The sequence below is a fragment of the Protomyctophum bolini genome (genome assembly GCF_963924005.1).
Source record: "Protomyctophum bolini genome assembly, chromosome: 16".
Taxonomy (NCBI): Eukaryota; Metazoa; Chordata; class Actinopteri; order Myctophiformes; family Myctophidae; genus Protomyctophum; species Protomyctophum bolini.
In genome coordinates, this window is record NC_137877.1 from 25,332,458 (window position 1) to 25,356,117 (window position 23,660).

The 23,660-nt window shown below is 42.7% G+C and overlaps 1 protein-coding gene across 1 annotated transcript in view; it reads left to right on the forward strand.

Moving 5' to 3' along the window:
- The window catches only part of traf3ip1 (TNF receptor-associated factor 3 interacting protein 1), a 35,098-nt gene extending 13,673 nt beyond the window's left edge, over window positions 1-21,425 (forward strand). The window contains exons 7-15 of the mRNA XM_080785695.1: window positions 3,256-3,331; window positions 3,489-3,509; window positions 4,375-4,462; window positions 5,975-6,061; window positions 6,299-6,434; window positions 7,615-7,651; window positions 7,737-7,813; window positions 17,225-17,442; window positions 18,610-21,425. Coding sequence (XP_080641821.1) covers window positions 3,256-3,331; window positions 3,489-3,509; window positions 4,375-4,462; window positions 5,975-6,061; window positions 6,299-6,434; window positions 7,615-7,651; window positions 7,737-7,813; window positions 17,225-17,442; window positions 18,610-18,775 — 906 coding nt within the window. The 3' untranslated portion in view covers window positions 18,776-21,425. The remainder of the gene's footprint in view (window positions 1-3,255; window positions 3,332-3,488; window positions 3,510-4,374; window positions 4,463-5,974; window positions 6,062-6,298; window positions 6,435-7,614; window positions 7,652-7,736; window positions 7,814-17,224; window positions 17,443-18,609) is intronic.
- The last annotated feature ends 2,235 nt before the right edge of the window (window positions 21,426-23,660 follow it).

Genomic DNA, 23,660 nt, shown 5'->3' on the forward strand with positions numbered 1-23,660 from the left:
GCCACTAGATGGCGCAGGCACACAGCCTAACATACACTAACAATTCTATTGGGTCGTGAACTGTCGCTCATGGCGTGGTTGTATACCCCACCCACCAGGTAAATATACCTGAGGTCCGCCCTGAGCACGTCATTCCTCGCTTTCGGTGCTACGCATACACGTCTTGCCAAGATGTGTATGCGTTTTCCACTAGGACGGGTCTCGGACTCGTGCCACGGAAATTCACGGTCATAAGTCAGTGTTTTCTCCACTCACGGACGTTCCCAGCCTTAGAAAGCCCGTAAATTACTATAAGGACACTAAAAACTCAAGTGGGCCATACGGCGGCTTGAGTTTGTCCTCTGCTAGCTTTCCCCGAAACTTTGTTTCCCCCTTGCTAGCCCACGTTGCGTCCCCGTTTGCTACTAGCTTGCTTAGTTTAGTCTACTGTTGTACAAACGTTGTACTATAAGCTCTAGAACTACGGCCCGAAGTTTTCTTGCTAGCTCACCTGCCCAGCTAACAGCTTTAAAGGCTCTGTTCTACCTAGCTAGCCCCCGCTGCTAGTCGTTAGCCTCCCTCCGCAGCTTCGCTAGCCTTCCTAGGTTAGCTATCTCCCGCTAACGCAGCTACTAGCCTTTTAGCTCCGCTAGACACTAGCTAGTAGCGGGCTGGTGACATGCACACGCTCTCAGTGAGCACCAGCTGCTTGAGATTCAGTGGTAATGACACCAGGGTCACGCTCAGGCCGAACCTTTCGTTTCTACCTAAGACCTTTCCCTCGGGCTGCTCACCTGTGGGTCTCACGGCCTTCCATCCTCCTCCCTTCTCTTCGGTGGAGGATAGGAGACTACATTGTCTCTGTCCTGTGAGGGCCTTGAAAGTCTACAGGACTGCCCCCTTCAGGCTGGGTGAGCAGCTCTTTGTAGCCCGGGATTCCCAATGGAGAAAACCCATTTCGAAAGTAAGACTCTCGCAGTGGATTGTGGAGGCTATAAGGTTAGCCTATACCTCGTGTGGTACTGAACCCCCAGAGGGTCTACGTGCACACTCTACAAGAGGTTTGTCTGCATCCTGGGCCTTGGCCAGGGGAGTCCCGATTCAGGATGTCTGCGCTGCGGCGAGTTGGTCGTCTCCGTCGACCTTCTCCACGTATTATAACCTGGATGTGGCCCCTGCAACCCTGGGACATGCAGTCCTGGAGGTTGCCGCCCATTTGAGTCAGGAAGTCTGACTGGTTTTTGGTCAAGAGGTCCCTTCTGGCCCCTGACCGTTAGGAATGGATGACCATCGTGTTTTTGACCGGCACGGCTGGAACAGCAGAGCTGTCGGCCTTGGGTCAAGGACATCTTCATAATGGATGTCTCTTTTGGGTGGACGCGCAGGGTTGGCTTCTTGGGCCACCTTTGCGTTTGGTCTCTCAAGTAGAGATGATCCTAGGGTTGAATCTTTCTATCAGCCAAGGCGATCATACGGGAGTGTTATGTTCCCCATATGACTCTCTCCGAGAGGTACTTAAGTAACCTCAGTTAGATAAGTGACTCGAGAGAGAGAGTCATTAAGTCGCCCTTCTGTCTTGTCAAGAAGTCAGAAAGCAGGTTGATAGGAATGACGTGCTCAGGGCGGACCTCAGGTTATATACCCGGTGGGTGGGGTATACAACCACGCCATGAGCGAAAGTTCACAACCCAATACAATTGTTCCGTGAGTGTATGTTAGGCTGTGTGCCTGCGCCATCTAGTGGCTTGGACCCCATATGACTCTCTCTCGCGAGTCACTCATCTAACTGAGGTTACTGAAGTAACCCGAAGTTAACGTTGCATAGGTTAACACAGACATTGCTGTTCCTTGGAGTGGTTGCACCACTCAAAAACATCTTCTATTTTGATAATATATGGTTTAACAACTCATCTCCATCTTTACGGTATATGGCTGATAGAAGTTGGGGGATAGTAAGGAGTGCTGTAGCTGTCTGCTCTGAGCATTGTTAGTACCTCAGTGGTGGTTTGCTTGATTTAGGACTAGACAGGCTTGCAGTGGTGGGAAAAGTACTCAAATGTTTTACTTAAAAGTATCAATACTGCACTATATAAATACTCAATGCATTGCATTGCAACGCATTGTGAGCTTGTAGATTGGCTATTTTCAAATGGCCGAAATGTACAGTATATAGGGCTGACGTTTTTAATGTATGTTTTGTAATAATAATAATAATCAAAGTATCTAGTAACTAAAGTTTTCAAATAAATGTAGTGGAGTAAATGTACAATATTTGCCTCTGAGATGTAGTGGAGTATTGGAAATTGGAATTACTCAAGTGAAGTAAAAATACCTCAAAATGTACTTGTAGTTACTTTGACCACCACTGCAGGCTTGTAGACTGGCATAAGAGCTGCTCTTCATGGCTTATATTTAGTCTCGCCTTGCGGTATTAGTCTAGCAGCCAGCCCATAGAGCCCCATTGTGAACCCGGACATGTTGAGTACACCAAAGTTTAATGTTAGGAATGTTGAGTATGGGTCCCCAGCATGTAGAAACTACCAGATGCTAACTTGGGCTATAAACGGCCATTGCTACATAGCCCAAATGTGCTGACATCATCACATTTGTGATTACGGCTATGGCCGTTTTAGCCTAAGGAGTGTATTTTGTGCAAAACTAATGCTTGGAATGGATTCAGCATCATGAAAACCCCCTAATTTTACATGTCACATGCTACATAAAGGATGATGAAATTTTGATCCCCCCCCCCCCCCCCCTTATAGGTTGTTAATGGTATGGTCAGATATTATGCCAATTATGAAAATTGCTCCACAAGTCCACATATGCAAGTTGGCATCCGGCAGTTTCTACATGCTGGGGACCCATACTAAACATTTCTAACATAAAACGTTGGTGTACTCAACATGTCCGGGTTCACATTCTGGCTACTAGACTACTGTATATAGCTATTTTAGAATTAGACCTAGTTCTTTGCGCTTTCTCTGTATAGCCAGCAGAGGCAATAGAGAGCCAGGTAACATCGGCTTCATGTTCTAAAAAATAATAGAAAACCCTGAAGTTAACGTTCCTTTCCTTGTGTGTGCGTGTGTGTGTGTCTTACACAAAATCTTACACAAACACTGTTCCTTTCAGAGGGATGTCATAAGCTCTGTAGCTAAAGAACTTATGGAATATGAAATTAAAGCAGGATTATTTGCTTGATTTATTAAGTGTGTAGGTGCGTGGTCATTAAACTATGTTTTTTTTCCTTTGCCATGTCTCCTCCTATGCCAGTCTGCCAGTCCCGCCAGAATACCTCGGCCTTCGTCTGCCAAAGGGCAGAGACGCAAGCCAAAGGTCGGCGGTCAAGGTACTAACGGCACTTTTCCACCCATTATATTAATCAACGCCTGCATGGGTCACCTCTCGCTTGGCCCAGAAGTAGATTATTATAGTTTTGCTCAAAGTTGTATCAAGGTTCTGAGGAATAATGTGTCCTTTTCCTATTTATGTTCTCTTCCCTACAGATGAATCGGACAGCGAAGGAGGTATGTCTTTGACTTTCTCTGTCTTTCAGATATGTGCATGCCTAGTATGCACAAACTAAGACTTGCATGCTCTTTCACCCATTAACAGTTTTCTGAAAAACCTGTTTCTATTATTTCAGTCGGATAACTCACGAATAGATTGAACAAATGTTTATTATAGAATGAGAATACAAGTGTGCATATAACATTTTATCTTGGAGTTCGGCTCTGCTACACCCGTTGACAAGTATACTCGTCTTGATTAACACATTACGGCATCTTGTGAGCTTGTAAGCAATTCTCTTTTCTTTTTAGCCTATAATACTAACATGCCCAAAATGTGGATGTCAGGGTTAAAGTTAGTGTTTAGCTATACAGCAGAACTGGGAAGTTATCCACTATATACTGGCAGGTGGCAGTCCTGTGACAGGCATTATATGTGGCATATGCATGGTCCAAGTATATCCCATGTTTGGGATTTCCAAAATTGGGTCTTATCAGTACCAGTTGCAGGAGAAAAAAGGGACTCTTAAATGGGTGCGTACTTCACATTAGGTTTTTACAGTAGGCCTATATAGATAGATGGCTTCTCATATGACAGTGTTATTTGAGGACAGGAAGTTCTACAAGCTAAACTAGTTTTTTTGTTTGTCAACATAGCTTAGTTATGGTTTCCAGTAAGGCCCGGTGCTGTAGTCTATGTTGATGAGAAAGTATGCAGATGGAATGATGGAAATGAGAGTCATAAAGATAATTATACATTTTGAGAGTTTAATGAAGGGCATGGCATGATTTAAACTTTAAATCATGCATTCCTTTAAATTGTAAAGGTTGACTCGAGAGCTTCATTGAGTTGACCAACCCTGTCACTATGGTCCTATCATAGATGGAGAGGCTCCGTTGGCTGAGAGACCTGTCCCCCTGGAAAATGGAGACGTCACAGAGTCTACAGTGCCGTCCCACACGGCAAACAGGTCTGAACAATCTGCATGCACCATTTCACCATCTGCTGTCAATGCAAAATAAACTCATATTTGTCGCTTTTATAAAATTATTTATAACTAAATCATGTCACCTTCACTAAGTTGCCTCACATTATGTCTCAGTGTTACATTATCCATTTGTAACACAAATGGATTCTCTTAGTATGGTCGCCTTCACACCAGAAAGCTTTACTGCGATTAAAACGAATCCTGCTGCACATTGTCGGAAAGTGCGCTTCGTTTGGCAGGTGTGAATCCTCATTAGAATCCAATACGCAACAAAGAACTGCATTCTACTCTGCCAAAAATCAGGGGTTTTGCTTTGCTTCCAATCGCACTTGATTTCGATTTGGTGCAGGTGTGAATGCAATCTGCAGCAAATAAAGGAAATTAAGCAAACAATGGGTGCGTTCGGAAATGTACCCTGAACGCACTGGTGTGGTCTCGTTTGTTTATTCAGTGCACTCGGTGCGTTGTCGTTCGAAAATCCAGTGCGCTGCGCACCGGGTTTGCCGAGTGCCCGTACACTGTGATGTCACTGTGCTCAGCGCTGTGCCTGAGCCTCCATGCCCAAAAGAACAGTGCGTGCATAGAGAGAGAGAGAGGGGGAGAGAGAGAGAGGTCTAGTCCCCGACGGCACGACACATGCACGTTATGAGTATAATTTTAACACCATAGATTTCACTGTGTAGGCTAGTTTATGAATTGAACACATTGATAAATGTCCCTGCTGCGTTTCCAGTTGCTGCGGATGACAATGCAGTGTGAAGGCAAACCGCAGCAAATTAAATGTCAACTTCTCCGCCCATTCGCATCGAGTCTACCGAAGTATTAGGTGTGAATGCGACCTTAGTAAACTTCTAAGGGTATTACAGTAATTTAGAAATCCCCATTCCCCCCAACGTCTGTTTTGTATGGAACAGTCACACAAGATGAGAAAAGTCTGTCTGTATTTTACTTGAATTTACTGACATTATCCATTATACCTTCAATTACAAACAAGTTGACCCTTTTGGTTACATGTGTACACTCTCTGAGTTGGCTTAGCATTCATGGACAATAATCTGATTTAAATCCTTCTGATTAGTGATTCCAACTTAACCATTTTTACATAAAGCTGAATTACGTGATCAGTGTTTCACGAATCAATGACACAATTGACAAACAAAGATTAGTGTTCTACAGTGGTGAAAAGTAACTAAATCTCAAATCCAAATATTGTACCTTTACAATTATTTGAAAACTTTAGTTCCTAGTTACTTTGTAGACTTTATCCGATACAACATCCGACAGTCTATACATTTGGAGACTTTAGATGGGACATTCTGCATATTTTACACTTAAAGTTGTTTTGGTACTTTACAGTAAGTACATTTTCATGCCAATGCTTTTGTACATTTTGAATTCCGGACTTTTACTTGTAACAGAGTATTTATACATTTCCGTATTGATACTTAAGGAGACTTTTCCACCGTTGCTGAAATGTGAATGTATGTCCTGCAGGCGGACAGCAAGGCCCAGCAGCGCTCGTCCTGCCGCTCCACGAGTCAAGAGACAGGAGAGCTGCAATGAAGTGATTCCAGCCGAGAGGTGACGTGACGTGACACACACACACACACACACACACACACACACACACACACACACACACACACACACACACACACACACACACACACACACACACACACACTGATGTCACAGACAGCTGTCATTCATGCTACCAACGGGCTATGCTTGGTTCTTGGTGGGAGTTCCAAATGTCCATGTTGTCAGATTTGAGTTCTCGAGCTATGAATCACATCCTCTACCTCTCTCTCCCACCAGGCTAGCTAGTGCCAAGCCCCCGGCAGCGGTCATCATGGAGGGGAGGAAGCTGTCTGACGATGAGGAGGATGACGACGAGCAGTTTATAGTGGAGGAGGCCGCCGCTCCGGCCCCAGTCCTCCCAGAGATGGAGGTGGTAAGTGACAGTTTATAGTGGAGGAGGCCGCCGCTCCGGCCCCAGTTCTCCCAGAGATGGAGGTGGTAAGTGTCAGTTTATAGTGGAGGAGGCTGCCGCTCCGGCCCCGGTCCTCCCAGAGATGGAGGTGGTAAGTGGACAAGGAGGCCTTCTAGCAGTAGGTTGCTTGGTTAAAGATGTGCCGTGATCTTTGTACTTTTTCTGTTTACATTACTCTAATAGAGCTGTGGTTAGAACATTCAAATATGTCTTCCCTGTGTATTTTATTATCTTTCTTCCTGAAACCTGACAGACTTTGAGTCAATCAAAATTACACCATTTGTGTGACATCAAGCGAGGCTTAAAGGACAACTTTAGTTTTTTTCAACCAAGGTTCATGTTTTAGGTTGTAATTAGAGAAAGTAAAAGATGACTGTAATTGTTTTTTCATTTGCTGCATTCTTTTGTTTTAGGGATTTCAGCAGTTTTTGACAGGGGGGCGGGGGCATTCGAGCATGGGGCTAAATGTGTATTTCTTTACAAAATGTTATAGCGATTTAATTTTATATTATTTACTCTAGTCCTACTAGACCCCAATAAATTACATCTGGCCACAAAAAATCACAAGATCTACTGAATGTGTCAAACTGACATATTGAGCCTATGACAGTGTGGCTTCCCCCCAGTAGTCCTCCTTCACATTCAGTAGATCCTGTGAACTTTTGTGGCCAGATGTAATTTCTTGGGGTTTATTAGGACTATAGTAAATGATTAAAAAAAAATCGCTATAAAATTATGTAAAATAATACATATTTAGCCCCATGCTCGAATGCCCCCGCCCCCCTGTCAAAAAGAGCTAAAATCCCTAAAACTAAAGAAAGCAGCAAATGAAAAAGAATGAACACTCATCTTTTACTTTCTCTAATAACAACCTAAAACATGAACCATGGTTGAAAAAAACTAAACTTTTCCTTTAAGTTCAGGTGGGTGGTGCTAAGGTGAAAACCAGGTATACTTAATGAACTGGTGGGTGTGGACACATAAAGACATAATTTTAACACTTTCTGTAGACTAATCATAGTATCTGATGATCATGTTTTATGGGGGGGGCAGAAATCACGGCACTCTTTTTAAAGGAAGGTGGGATTGTGTTGCAAAAGTTGACATAGGATCGTAATCTCCTGTTTCCTGTCTATTACAGTCACCTACAGATGAACTAGATGGTGACGAAAAACATGGTATTTATCTCCTTTCATTTTTCTTTTCATTCAAGCAAAAACTACCACACAACAGATGGATCTCTCACTGTAACCTTCTTCATAGGTGGGCTCGTGAAAAAGATCCTAGAAACCAAGAAAGACTACGAATCATCACCGTCCTCCCCAAAGCCTAAAGAGCAGGTAGGTCCAGCCTACACAGTGGCAGTTCTCATCCATCACCACAAGAGGGCAGTAGCAGACCTGATAAGAACCCCATCCCATTCATTCCCCTCCTGTGACTCCTTACACTACATTCATTTGAAAACTTAAAAGTAACTTTTATTATTATTTAAAGCCCTATATATATTTGAAAATAGCCGACCTACAATGCGTCTCATTGCAATGCATTGTGCTTGTAGATCTGCTATTATCAAAGTATTTGTATACATTTGAAAATTTGAAATGAGACATTCTGCATATAGAGTACTTTTTATACTTTTAAGTACATTTTGATGGCAATACTTTTGTACTTAATCAACTTACTCAATTATATTTTGAATTCCAGACTTTTACTAATGGAGTAGTTCTACATTGCAGTATTGATACTAAGTAAAACAATTGAGTACTTTTTCCACCACTGGTTATCAGCCAACCTTTGTGGAAAGTCTGCGCCTTGGGGCTGGAGTTTTGATCAGATTGCAAAGCCCCAAGCAACACAGGCTATTATCAAAAGAAAGATATTGGAAGTGCAGTGGTGTAATTGCCATGCCGTGAAACCTGTGAAAAATGTTCCTCTTCATTGAAGCAGAAGGAATAACAACCAAACAAGCATGGCCTCACACACATCACACCACAATTGACACACAAATCAAGATGTCTGGGGCATAAGTAAGCATTTTTTCCAGGGCTAGATAGAGTTACACCATTTCTTAGACATGCCTAAATGAGTCTCGAGTATAGCATTCTCAGAAAATTCTGCACCATTATCTTGATCTACGCTGTCTGGAGAACTAGCTTTCAGAGCAATTGTTTGGCCAGTTCACAATCCCTTGCCACGTGTGGCCCTGTGACAGAATTAGGTAATTGTGGAAAACCGGGGCCATGCACAACCAATTTTCCTGACAATGGGATTTTCAACCCGGCTTCACTTTGTCACTGAACGTCCTCCATGAAAAACAATCCGCACACGATGGCCTTGTGTTCCCGTCAAGCTCCTTGAATCTCATCTCGTCTTGGCCTCCCGACTCTAAATGCTTGTCATACTTGATCGATTTTTCATGACTCCGAACCGTGCCCTCTGCGCTGCCGAGGTGACGCATTGGTGCCGTGTGGCTCATGTGCTCCCCTCTGCTGCTGTGTTTATCAGCTGGAGAGGGAGAGAGGGCTCCCTCATCGTCAATATTTGGAGAGTGAATCAGTGTGAAGCTTGAAGTCTGGGTCTGTGTGTGCTCCAGCGGTGCGGGGTGGCGCACGAACGCCGCCTGTTTTGGGTGGTCCTCTCCTCCGAACCGTATACGCTCCGTGCCTTCCCTGCCCAGCTGACCACCCTGACTCTTGATGGATGCACTGTTTTGGGACTGCCATTCATGCGGAAAGGCCCTCTGGTCTACTGCCTCCTTCCCTCCGCCGACCTCAACCCCTCCGTCCCTCATCACTCATTCCAGTGAGGTTGTCTCATCTTCTTCAGCGATGAACTGGACGTCGACTTGCTTGACTTACACGGTTTTATGTGTTGGGCTAAGTCATAGTCTGGGCTGCGAATTAACCATTTCAACCCTAGCGTTCCTCCCTATCCTTGGTTCGAAAATGAACAAAGAAATCGTGTCACAGCGTGTTGTTGTGAGCTTGTAGATCTGCTATTTCCGTTGGTTAATTTGTTTAATTGTATGGTTTAACCGGTTTGATTTGGCTTAGTGTTTAATCTAGCTTCTTCTCATGCCTGTGCGACTCATCCTTTCTTCCTCCGATTGATCTCACGGTTCAGAGATATTTTCCCCCCAAGCGGCAATCTGAACTAGTGGGATGCCTTGTTGCAACCGGACCACAGCGTGTATAGGATTGATGCTGATTGACTTAATACAGCCTCATCAGTTTTCAGGGATTCCAAGCCCCTCATTTCAGGGTATCCTGTACGTGGTCTGCTCTGAGGTACCCCTACAGTCTGAATAGGAGGTAGATCTGCTCATAGGAACCGTACAGAACCCCCCCCCCCCCCATTACTGGCCTTGCCTTGTCAGCTGTATAAAGGACTATAATGACTTCCTTCCTGACATGAAAGGGTAGAGGGGTCAGCGTAATGGAGTCACCTTTTTTTCCTTTTTTGTAATCACGACGGAACATGGAGGGTTAAAAATGTAAATATTGAGCTTCCCCATCCCATGTGGCGTGACAGGTTTGAAATTTCAGCGAGCATGGTTCTTTTTTTTTCATCGCTGACGTTTATCAAAATACACCATCTTTCAGTTAGTTTTGATCCCTTTTGATTTATGACTGCACATGCAGTTTCGACACAAAAAGCTTTCACTTTGCCATTTTTAAGGAAATCCAGTCTGCGGCTTATTATACCCCCATCGTAAGTTCTGCACTTCGTCTTCTACGCCTCCCCCCGAATCCGTTTCGCTATTGTTAATGCCAACGCCTGCCCACCGCATCGCTGAGTCGATGTAAATAAAAGGGAGCTCTCAGAACAGTCGACGCAATTGTATTTTGCCATATCCCACCGCTGTGTGTGCGACTGAAGAATTTGCTGTATATTTATGGGGACGACCTTCCTCGTGACCCCCTCGGCGCATTTGTATATTATTCCAAGATACTTCTCGGAGGGTGTCTTTTTTTATTTAGACAGAATCCTGCCCCCTTTGCAGCAGCTGCGTTTTCATAAGATTGTTTTTTTTGTGCACCCCATCCCCCCCCCCCTTTTTCTTTACCCCCCCCCCGTCAAATTAGGCTTGATGAAGGTTCGTAATGTATAAATAAACCACCGTGGCACACAAATGGATGGCTGTTGAGTGAGAGTCACGGAGGGAGAAAGGCCAGAATACTCTCTGCAGAATCATCAGGAAAATAAATACTCCTCCCTGCAGGTCCCCGTGTCTTCATAAACATCCAGACATTTCATTTTTTCATCTTTTTCTTTTCTTTTTTGTGGAAACGTAAGGGAAATGACCCCGCAGCATTCCATTAGCCGTATTGCTTTCGCAGAGGCCATGTTGACATATCGGAGGTATTGGGGGGGGGGGGGGGTTTCTGCAGAGAAATAGCTGAAATTGGCATGATCTGATTTCAGGCCAGACCTTGGCCCTGGCAACGCATTTTTGGATTTATTATCGCGAGGCATGAAATTGCAAAGGAGAGCATTCACAGGCGATCATCTTCAAATCTCATAGAGTCCCCCAGAGCCTCTCTTGAGATACGTTTTGAATAACATACCACTCCGCTGTGTTTCAATAATATGAGTTCCCATTTGTCGGGTCCTCCTGTACAATGGAAGCCTTTAGTTGTCCCCCCATTGAGATTTCCCCTCTGGTTCAGCTCAGAGGGCCCAAGGTGGTGATCTCAGCTATGACCCCTAGGGGGAGGGGGGGGGTACAGTGACCTTATAACAACATCCTGTAACCTCCCCGGGCCCTCGGCCCTCATCTTCCCTCCTCACCTCACTGACTCCCAGCTATTTTTATGATCTGACTGGACTTTTGGATGGCTTTCTATGAAAAATGGTGGAGGAAGGCCATGAGCAACCTCCAGGACTCATTCTCATCCTGTAATGTGTTGCTCACTGGCCCACCTCTGAGACTTTTCTCTGGAAACACACAGTAAAAGCTGTAGTCAGTAAGAGCTGGATGTCCATCAGTGTCTCTCAATGGACACCAGTAGCCAGGACAAGGTACATTCCCAGAGGTTTCAACTTGTTTCCAGTCGAGACTCGAGTGGTCTTCATCAATGCTGTAATATGGCCATTGACGCCTCCAGACATCAGAGCCGTGTTTTCAGTGATTACTCTGCAGACAAACTATACTCAAGGTCCCTCTCGCAAAAGAGATTCCATATCTCAATGAGGTCTACTTGGTTAAATATATATATTAGCCTTACAAGAGACATATAAATTAGTCTTGCGTGGTCAGATGATTGCTGATCTCCGCAGTCTGGTGACATCTAAATTCAGTCTAGGGACTAAAACTGGATGGAAATATTTCAGATATAAACGACTGCATTGCACAACCAATGCAAAGAAGTACTGTAAGTGTGTTCCTTCTTAAAACCCTTTTTGGGCGGGAACCCCTTTTGGTGATGTCATACTTTACCTATTGAAAAATAGCAGATCTACAAGCTCATAGCGCGCCACCGAGCTTGTAGGTCTGCTATTTTTTTTAAATGGAAGAACCACTGACATAGAAACATAGCTTTTTCAGAACACTGTCAGGATGTAGAAGACATTTTTAGAATCTGATCTCAGGTCAGAATGGGTTAATGATTGGTTTTCAAAGAAGTGGGCATAAGTTTGTGGTTGTCACTGGTCACATCTAAATTCAATGCAGAGGCCAGAATAGCAATGTAGCACCGCTACGTTGAATTTAGATGTCACCGATCACTGATCGTCTGGCTATGCAAGACTAGAACGTCTCCTGAAAGTGCAACCTATAGTGATAGCTCAACATGGCTTAGTCACAACAGCTTTGTCACTATAATCCTCTTGTCCTGACCAACGTACAGTATGTAAAAGCTGACGACTGAAGTTGGTTACATCATGAGGGAAGCTGTTCCCACGTGGTGAACTCGTCCATTCGTGGCTAAATTAACTTGTCTTTAATTAATGATACCCAAGAGGTTTCTACTAGGCCTCCGACGGGATCCATGCGTGCGAGTCGTTTTTTCTTGTCAGAGGCCACTTTGAAGAATGCTCCTACCCACCCCTTCCTCTGCAACTCCCTATTAACATGCCATAAATCATCCTTTTTTGCATGCAATTCCTAATTAAACTAATTAGCTATGTAAGGACAAGATGGATTCCACATTTGCAATGTAGCTTGCCTTGAAGTGTTGCATGCAGGTTTGTGAGGATTTAATTTTGAAGTCTGCCCATAGTGGCAGGCAGACCTGAGACGATGTAGTAGCCCCGGGGACTTATTCTTCAGTACCACTAAAGTTAAAACAAAATATTCAAAGTGCTTTTAAAATCCACTTAAGCTCTACATACCTTGTTGTAATAAAATCAGAATCGGTTATATTGTCAGTTCACAGGTTTACAGAAGTAAAGATGTGGGTGAAATGTTTGCACAAAATCTTTGTGGATCGTTCCCATCGTATCATTATTTTCCGTAGAAGTAAAAAAGGGAAGTTGGGGGTGGGCGGGAAGTGGGACAAGGGCGTCAAACAAGAAGCAAAAATATCATATCTACTGTAGAAGCAAAAATATAATATCTACTGTACAAGCTCACAACGTGAATTTGGGGAAATATTTGACCTATCATGCCCAAAATGGGGCCGCCAGGTTAAAAGGCTCTTTCTTGAGTTTTTCTTGCAGGATCATGTATTCCCCACGTTAGAAGCATCTTGTAGCACAAGATGGTGGTCTTAAGTTACCACTTGTGTCTTGGCAGCTAAGCAACGTACCACCAGTGGTGGAAAGTAACTAAGTACATTTAGTTACAGTGAGTACTGTACTTAAGTAACGTTTTGAGGTATTTATACTTTACTTGAGTATTTCCGATTTCCAGTACTTTTACTTATACTCTATTCTATCTATTCTATCTCAAATCCAAATATTGTACTTTTACAATTATTTGACAACTTTAGTTACTTTATAGACTTTATCCGATCTAAAAGCTCACAACGAGCTTTGCATAATGAGTACTTTCTACTTTTGGTACATATAGATGGATAGAGTTTTTTATTAAATTGTCTTACATCAAAAGATGCCAGCCTGCACGGTCTTACAAGACACTCACAACTAAATTGACATACACAATGATACACCATAAACAAAATACATAAACAGTTACTTATGGATACAACGTTCTCCAACGTAACTGCCATGCCTTCTATGACTTTTCCTTAAACAAAAACTTCCTTGGTGAACAACCAACTTAACATACAACATTCAGACATCCAAAACGAATTTGCGTTCTTACCCTCAATTTTTTGGGTACTTTAAATACATTTTGACGCCAACACTTTTGTACGTTTACTCAAGCAACATTTTCAATTCCGGACTTTTAATGTAATTCTACATTGCAGTATTACTTATTTATGCCTATCGCTCCTTTTTATGGAGCATAGGCCGTTGACTACAGTCCGCCAGAGTCCGCCTTACTTACCGGTAAGTAAAACATGCAAGTACTTTTTCCACCACTGTGTACCACCTGCTCTCAGTATAGCAGTGAGCTCCCAGCTCTTTAGACCCCTAGCTCTGCTTTAGACTTCCATCACTGTCTGAGATAATGGCAAAAACCCTAGCCACCCTCCTCCTCCCTTCTCCTACTGGGCAACCACATTCTAAACAAATATTGTTCTGGGGATCGGGGGTGAGAAAGAGAGGGAAAAACTAGGAGCTGCTGGTGTTGTTACACCCCAACAGAGACCTCTATAAAGCAGTGATTTATGTCCAGCCCGGATAGAGTCCACACAAACCACGGGTCCTGTTTTTTTTTCTTCATATACAGAGGGAGAGGGGCAGTGGTGTAAAGTGGTGTAAAGTAACAATGTTTAGGAGTTTACTTGAGTATTTCCAATTACAAATACTTTTTACTTCTGGTACTTAAAGTACTTTTTGATTCCCATACCTTTGTAGGCTACTTTTACTCAAGTCAAATTTGAATTCCAGACTTTTACTTGTAACAGAGTATTTCTATATTGCAGTATTGATACCTTTTACTTAAGTAAAACATTGGTGTACTTTTTCCACCACTGAGACAGCGGGGACACAGGCATGGAGTGGGCGGGAAATAGAGTGAAGCCACGGGTCTGGTCTGGGCCAGGCGGGCGGGCGGACCGCGGCCGTGGCAAGGCGAATGAGCCATGGAGTGTTTGTCTAGCTGCTGTGTTCACGCCGGGGCCCGGTGGAAAGCCACCCACCTTGACGGAGGGACCCTTGGGCCTGGGCGTTTCGACCCTCACACCCCCGGGCCACCGCAAAAAAAAGGGTACAAAAAAAAGGCAACTTGTCAATTTCTACATTTTCTTTTTGCTTGCTTCCTGACGGGAATGTGCGGCAAACATTTGAGGTTTTGTGTGTTTTCTCTCCAGCGCGGTCCTGTCTTGTTAAGTCGCTTTTCAATGTCGTAATTACCGAGCCGTTTGGTTTGTTTTTAAGAGATGGCTTGATAAGACAGGGGCTCCGAACAAATGTGGAACCGGCTTTTGCCAAAACGTGATATCTGGCCTCCTACCCGAGTGGACTGTGACGGCTGGCGTGTTTTGAAGAGGAAGTTGTCAGTTAGTTTACACACTGTCGCAAACGGTGATTTCTGTTGCCGCACAAAGGCAGGTGCTTCCATCTGTGGGGGCCGAATGACATAAATTGGGCCGAGCGTTGAACTTGAAAGGGCGCATAAGTGTAGTAGTTGTTACTCAATACTGTAGTAAAATAACCTCACTGCCACAGCCTGTTACTTAAATAAACAAGGCTTTAAGACCAGGAGTGTGGGTGGCTGCCGTGCGTCCACTATATCTGCATGCGCATATACCTCTGGTTGGTAGTGCTATGCCTTTTATATTGTGTGTGTGTGTGTGTGTGTGTGTGTGTGTGTGTGTGTGTGTGTGTGAGAGAAAGAGTGCACACATGCATGTGTGTGGCTTTAGGCTAGCCAGAGCTATAGCGCTCTGTCATTTCACTGACTCAGAGTCTCTCTCTCACACACAGACGCGTGCACATACACCCACACACACTGAAGAGGCCTTGCAGAGCCCAGCTGAGCAAACATCACTGGGTCTGGTCGTGCCAAGGGGAGGCCGTTCTCTAATACCTCTCCCCCTACTCCTCCCCCCCACCCCCATCAAGGGGCTGAGGGTAACTGGGACATAGCGGAACCCCCTCAACCCCACCATCATACACTAGAGGCCTTCACCAGCCAGGCCCCCTACATTAACCAACACAATTCAGCCACGCTTTTGATCTTTATATATACAAGTAGGTTGGTAGAATTCCTGCTTAACATTTTTAGCCTTGAAATCCTAAACCACTAAATGCAGCCCTGCTCTGGCCATGGGCATTTGATACTTTTGCTAGCAAGTGTAGAATTCCTGAAGAGGGTTTATTATGTTGTGTGTGTGTGTGTGTGTGTGTGTGTGTGTGTGTGTGTGTGTGTGTGTGTGTGTGTGTGTGTGTGTGTGTGTGTGTGTGTGTGTCTCACATTTTTGCATCTGTGTGTGCATTCTTCAAGTTACTTTTAACTTAACTAACACTTTATTTAACTTTTGGCAGGTAAACCACTGGAAAAAAACAGACTATGTAAAACAATACTTGCATTTTATGTGATTCTCTCTTAACACTAGAATGATGGGCCTTTATGTCCTTGGCTGTCAAAATGCTAACATTTTGATGACTGGATATTTGTTATTGATAATTATCGTATTCACCCAAAACATACACTTTGTAACCAGCGATCATATCGTTTATAAAAATAAGCTGCAAATCAAGGTTCTTTTGATCCAAAACGCAGCCTGGAAGAATAATCAGAGATATTAGAATCCTAAATCACCTAAATACTTTATTCCAATAGACAGCATAAGCCAGCGGACATTTCACCGGAGTGTTCCGAGCGCGTGCAGAACAGAGTTGTGAAGCGTAATCAATATATATCGTCTCGGCGACGAGTAGGTAAAGGGGTCAATAATGGACAATCTCAGCGGGCGAATTAGTTAAATGATCTCTGAGATTGTACTAATTGACCTGTATGGGACTAAAACAAGTTTTATTTCAGGAGGAAAAAACAAACGTTTAGATTGCCTAGATATGGAAAGATTGTGTTCATTGTTTTATTTGCTGTTGCCAGTAACATTTAGAGACTAATGCACCAGTGTTACTTTTGGGCATGTTATTAAATTTAATAAATTAATAAATGAAAGCCGCCGTGAACGTTCCAAAATGGCAGATCTACAAGCTCTATAATAAGATCTGCAATCTCTGTGAGTTTGTAGATCAGCAATTTTGTGCTATTTCCACCCTGTCCCACCGATCCAGAACCTGTGGTGGAAAGTATCTAAGTACATTTACTTAAGTACTGTACTTAAGTAACATTTTTAGGTATTTGTTTGCTTTACTTGAGTATGTCAAATGTTCAGTATTTTTATTTTTTATTTTTCTACTCAACTACGTCTCAGAGGCAAATATTTTTATTCCACTACATTTATTTGGAAACTTTAGTTACTAATTACTTTCTAGATTTGGATTATTATTGCAAAACATACAGTAACCAACCACTTCAGCGCTATATATGTTACATATGTGATACATTTAAAAATAGCCGATCTACAAACTCACAAAGCGTCGCAATGTGACGCATTTTGAGCTTGTAGATCTGCTATTTTCAAAAGATTTTTATACATTTGAAAATATTTAAAATATTTGAGCACTATTTCCAACCCTCACTCGCTCACACTCGGTCCACAATCCAGAGCGTGGTGTCTGAGGCGGCGAGGAGGAAGGAGCGTGAGCTGGTGTCGCGGGAGATCTCCCGGCTGCGCACGTCCGTCCAGACGCTGTGCCGCAGCGCCCTGCCCCTGGGCAAGATCATGGACTACGTCCAGGAGGACATGGACGCCATGCAGGCCGAGCTGCACACCTGGCGCCAGGAGAACAAGCTGCACGCTCAGGCCCTGACGCAGGAGCAGAGGTATGGACTGGAGGAACACACACACACACACACACACACACACACACACACACACACACACACCAGGAGAACAAGCAGCACGCTCAGGCCCTGACACAGGAGCAGAGGTATGGACTGGAGGGAACACACACACACACACACACACACACACACACACACACCCCACCAGGAGAACAAGCAGCACGCTCAGGCCCTGACACAGGAGCAGAGGTATGGACTGGAGGGATCACTCACACATAGGGCTGTCACGGTTACAAAATTAAGTTGGCGATTAAAGTAGCTATTCGTATCATATGTATCAAAAATGTAATGACATTTTTTCCTTTTTATTCAGACAGCCAGCCAGCAATGGGTTAAAGGCTTAGAGTATATATGAATAGAGATGGCATCCGAGTTCTCCTTCCATCCACTTGCATTAAGTTGCTCAAAAGTGCATGAGGCGATTTCACTCCTCTTTCCGGGTAGGAACAGAGAGCATTCTGGGATGGATTTGCCCCAAACACATGAACGCGCTGCCGTTAAACGTGCATGAACGCGCACAAGCGTGCTGCCGAACGTGCACAATGATAGTCAACGGACCAGCGCGTTCATGTGTTTGGGGCCAGGCTGCAATATCAAATTCGGCCACTATGTCCATTTCGCCTCAGGGTTTCCTCTGGGTGCCGTCTCTATTCATATATACTCTAAGGTTAAAGGCTCCCAAAACATGTTTAGTCTCTGTGACACCTCTAGGGGCTGCAGTCTGCCTACAATAATAATGCATGCAATTTGACTGTCCACTTCCTGATTGGTTAGTAATTTACCATCTGGAAATTTTTAACCAATGACAAAGCTTCTGAGAAAATCTATCTTGATATATTATTACTTATAGCTGTTTGTCGCACAAATAATTGCGATTAATTATTAATAATAATTGCAAGTTGAATGTGTTTTAGGCATTGTCATTGAATATGGGAACTTTGATGTGAATCAAAATTATACAAAAAAAAATACATTTCAGATTGCCTTTTAAGGCTTCGTAATCAAACATTGCACAAAGCAGATATGACAAGTAACTTAAATATACAAATACATTACTGACATTTAATCATTTAAACTTAAACACAAAAACAAAATAGCTGATCTGCTCTTATAACGATGTTTTCGTGTGTTGACCGTGTGTCACAGAGAGACTGACAGTGCAGTGGAGCCCCTTAAGTCTGAGCTAGTTGAACTGGAACAGCTGATCAAGGACCAGCAGGACAAGATCTGTGCCGTCAAGGCCAACATCCTGAAGAACGAGGAGAAGATCCAAAAGATGGTGATCAGCATCAACTTTTCCTCCAGGACATGAGTAGACACAGGTCTATGATACAGTATATATATACCGTATATATATATATATATATTATTTTTTTTAAGCGCTGACGTTTTCGAGACAAAACAATACTCTGAGTAATGGTGAAAATGAAAAGCTGCAGTTTCAAGGGGTTTTAAGGAAGGAACTGTGCCCACCCAATATCCATTTTTAGGATCTTGGCACAAAACCTCTAGTTTCTTGTAGCAGTGGCTGGTTGTCTCCTCTTATCAGCCACTCTGGCAGGGAACCAATCACGATTGCGGAGGGTCCTGTTCTCATAAAAGAAAAAGAAAAAATCAGACCCGTGGTGGAACTATACTTTTATTGTTGTAAAAAGACATTGGTGTTACACAAAATACTTGGTTTCCCATCATGCATCTGTGCACAGTGTGAAGCTCAACAGCACCACTTTCTCACCTGTTGGTACCCCAAACAGATAGTCAGACACTGACATAGGGACAGTCAAAGTCACATGTAGGAGACGGTGTGCGGCGTGTGCCACTGCTCAAAAACCAGATGCCTGGTCAAACAGTAAAGGTGGCTAGTGAATTTGCAAGCCACTGAGGACAACGAAACCGTTCCTGCTGTGCACACACAATACACACCCCACCTCTGCAACATATTGCTTACTATTTCATTGTGCCTTTGTGGAAGGGAAGACTTTTATCCCGCGGACAGGTGATGATGTCTACTCAGAAGGTCATGAGCACTCAGAGATGCGCGGGAGATGTTACGGTTGTGTCTTGCTCAGGGACACTTCTACACGGGCGTGCTGGGAAGCCAACCGGTGACCTTTTACAGTAATTTAGTTGCTGTCAGTAGGAAAGCACCTAACTCTAACAAATTTTTTTTTTTTTTTTTTTTTTTGAACAGCCTTTACCAACGTGTGTTGGTTAAAAACATATTGAACCAATGAAAAGTAACAAAAAGCGCTTCGGACAAAACCTCTTTACTCCTTTGGATCATCAAACTGCTAACTCCACCACCTCTCCCCCTCTCATGCTATATATATATATATATATATATATATACACATATATACACACACACACACACACACACACACACACACACACACACACATACAACAAGTCACAGGCTCACAGCACTAACTTTGATGAGGCAGTATTGCTTTGTTTTTGTAATATAAGGTTTTCTTAATTTCCTAAAAAAACTAGAAAAAAAACCCGGGAAAAGAACCATTTCAGTTAGGTGGTTTCTTCCCGACAGCAGAGCATTACTAGGTGGCCTCTAAGCACTAAGCTATGGATGCCGAATTTTGTTTCGGCTTCACCCAGCTGAAGGCTGGTCATGGTGAGGTCATGGTGAGTACATGTGAGACAGCTCTTAGGAATCATGTGTCTTGCTCAGAAACACTTTGACATGTACTGTATAACTTTGTGCGGGATGAATAGAGACGGCCTGTCTCTATTCTCTACCCACTAAGCTACGGCTGGCCCAAATGAATGAGCCAGTGAATGCTTCACAGTTAGCTGTTGAGAAGAGGGAGTCCTACACGTTTCCTAAATTTGAAGTTTCGATCATGAACCAATTAAAACATAAACAGTATTTAACTCTTACCCACTGCTGTGTGCTGAATCTTTCATTGGACTTGTAGTAGTCATGTGCTTTTTACAATTTAGCAGATATGCTCTTAATCCAGAGCGATTTACAGTAAGCAAAGTTGTGAGTTGCTTGGTTATCCATCATTGCAATCTTGTAGTACAATAGTGGTTCAGTCTACAGTACTTTTCAGTGGAACATTAATCTGATTGAAAACTGGAAACATGTTCACATCGACTTATTCAATAGCACTGACTGTCTGACTTATTAACTAATTTATATTCCACGTAACGTATCAACCGAGGACAACTCACGCTTTGGCCGTTTTGACAGCCACTGGTTTCTTTGTTTACCTGAACCTCTTTGTAGCTTGTAAAAAGCAATATACTCAATGTGTACAGTAGTAGTAGTTTGTCTAGTGGCATCTCTTCCATTGTTCCACTTGTGAAGCACCATTGCACTTTGAGAACACATTAACCCTGGAATTCCTGGCAAATTTACAAAGCTGTCCACCTATAATGAATGTCTTGCTCACAATAGAGCGTCACAGTCCCACCCCCTTTCAGAACGACGAGTGGCCCAGGAAATGATTCTCCATAAATTTTCTCCATAGGCTTTTCAAAAAGTATTTATATAAAGACTGTTACGCCGCAGACAAAGCCAACTCGGATCGTGACAAATCATGACAACGAACACAATATCACAATGTCACGAATGAATGGGGTATAATCTACAAATGAGCTTGTATATCGGCTATTTGATGCACTACGCAGAGCGTAACCAAGTATAAATTACTAGGCAAAACATTTCATCACACTATTTACTACAGTAATCTATTTTGTGGTCAGTTTCACTTCATTTTCATATCAGTATTGTAGCCCATGAAATGTAAATGTGAACAGCCCTTAAGATGTACAGTTTAAATACTTTCCCAACTGAAAATCGTGCAGTGGGAGCCCATTTCTGAAATATACTATTTTTTATGAAAGGACCATTTACACTGTAAACTAATTTGTACCATTTCCACAGTTGCGCTTTAAACTGTATATTATGTATATCTGGAGTCTGTATCATAGTTAAGATAATTTTTGTAGTGGAGTGAATTAAATGGTTTACATTTCAATAAGCATTTGCCTCCATCTCATTCTTTTTAGACCTACCAAAAAGATGCGGACAGTCTGTGATTGAGTATGCTGTGAACTTAGAGCTAATGTGATGTACATCGAAGTATTTTATTATATGTCAAAGTATAGTTTCAAACCATAGTTTCGTTTTTTGACCAGTTCAACTAAAGTCCTTGTGGCATTTGGAACACCAGAGTCACACTTGCGAGGAGACACATTTTCTTTAAAGCTGGGCCTGACATGACATAATCAAAACCTTCACATTTTCATTAAAGGACCTAGTTATAACATCAGCTCTGATTTTGCTCTGGCAAGCCATGAAACAGCTGCGGCACACAAAAAGCATTAGGAAGCCCTTAAATGGCCATTAAGAAAGATTTAGACAGAGCATTTGAGATACAAATCAATTTAGCCAAAGGCCCCTCACAGAGAGCATGGACACCTGCTTAAAGTAAAGACGCTGGCCTTAGCCTCAACAGTTGGATTAAGAGACCACACTACAATCAAGTTACAGCTCCATCATCCATCTGCGTTTACTTTTTCACTGCAGGGTTCCACAAACAAAACTACATTGTCAAAAACTAGCAAGGTGGTTTAAGAGAAGGCTCCCTCAAAACTTTTAGACTTTGCGCTTAACAATTGTTGGTGCTGCTAATGAATGATTCTATTTGACAACTGGAGTGGGCTCCTAAAATACACTCTTTTCATTGCTCTGGACTGCAGTTGCCCACTAATCCGGGCCAGGTTGAAAGGGCCAATCCTTAATTTTAACACAAACCACACCACACCACTTTGTTTGGAAGCACAGAGCTATGGTTTAGACTGCCGTGGCTGTAACCTCACAAAATCATAGCTGCAGCTCTGAAGTACTACTGCATTCATTGCCAGTTGATTATTTTACATGTTATTTTATTACACTTTATAATTTAAGTTTAGACAGTTTGACATTTATAGTTTAAAGACATTTAGTTTAGACAGTTTGACATTTAGTTTGACATTTAATTTGACCTTTACTTTAGACATTTAGTTTGACATTTGGTTTGACATTTAGTTTGACATTTAGTTTGACATTTAGTTTGACATTTAGTTTGACATTAAAGTTTAGACATTTAGGGTGATGTCAACTAATTTGGGCCGCTTTCTGGTAATTAGCCTGGGAAACTAAGAAAAAGTGATGCATGACACTAAATTGGGTTTATACTAAATTGGCTATTTTCAATATGTTTGAGTTAAATTTATATAATAAAAAAAGAATAGTTTAGGCCCTATAGCTTTTGAAACATAAGCTGTCACATATTTTTTTGATTTTGCGTTTTCATGTAAAATGACTCTTGAGCCACCCGATCAGCTAAGATGGGCCGCATTGCTTTTTAGCCTATTAGCTCCTTGCTCTTTAAAGTTGAACAGCCAATAGATGCACATGATTCTTGCCACAGTTGTACTTAACATAAAACAGTTGCTTTGATGGGTCTATGGTTGTTATGGTGGGAGATGCAATGCATCACATCTGATGAGGTGCAATCACATCAGTCATAGTTATAAGAACCTTTTACCTGGTATTTGCCCTGAGCAGTCATAAATGACTGAGTCCCCAGTTTATATAGTTTACTAATCTGAGGCTGAGCTCACTCTTTGTGAGCACTACACTGACTACAGAGGAACTTTGTGTGTGCTACCTACATTGCCTACATTCAATAGTTACTATATCGTTACACCCCCAATGCTACAGGAACTGGCACCAAATATGAAAAACATACAGTAAGATTCTATTAAACTGACAGTCTTCAACTGACAATTGTGTTGATTTTTGTATTATCCATGGGGGCCAAATTGTCATGTTGCCATGCATGGTTCAAGCAATTCTTCTGGCTACAGTGTCATTTTGCCCTGTCATATTCTGTCTTTCCAGTGTAACCTAAACCCATGGCATGCCAGCATTGAGCAAAGCTGTATTGATATCAATTACATCTCTAGTCCAACAATTTATGTTGGAATAATTTGCACGAAATTGTTCATTGCAAATTAGAAAATGGTGTGATATGTTTTCCTTATTCCCCCCGCCGCCCCCAAATCCACAATTGGAGGCGTTCCCCTTTAAATCTACAGGAAGTAGCGCTGCACTGCTCGTTTGTTTATGTTTAGATTCTCCCTTCCCGTTCCCGTTGCATCATTGATTTAGTTTACACGCTGAC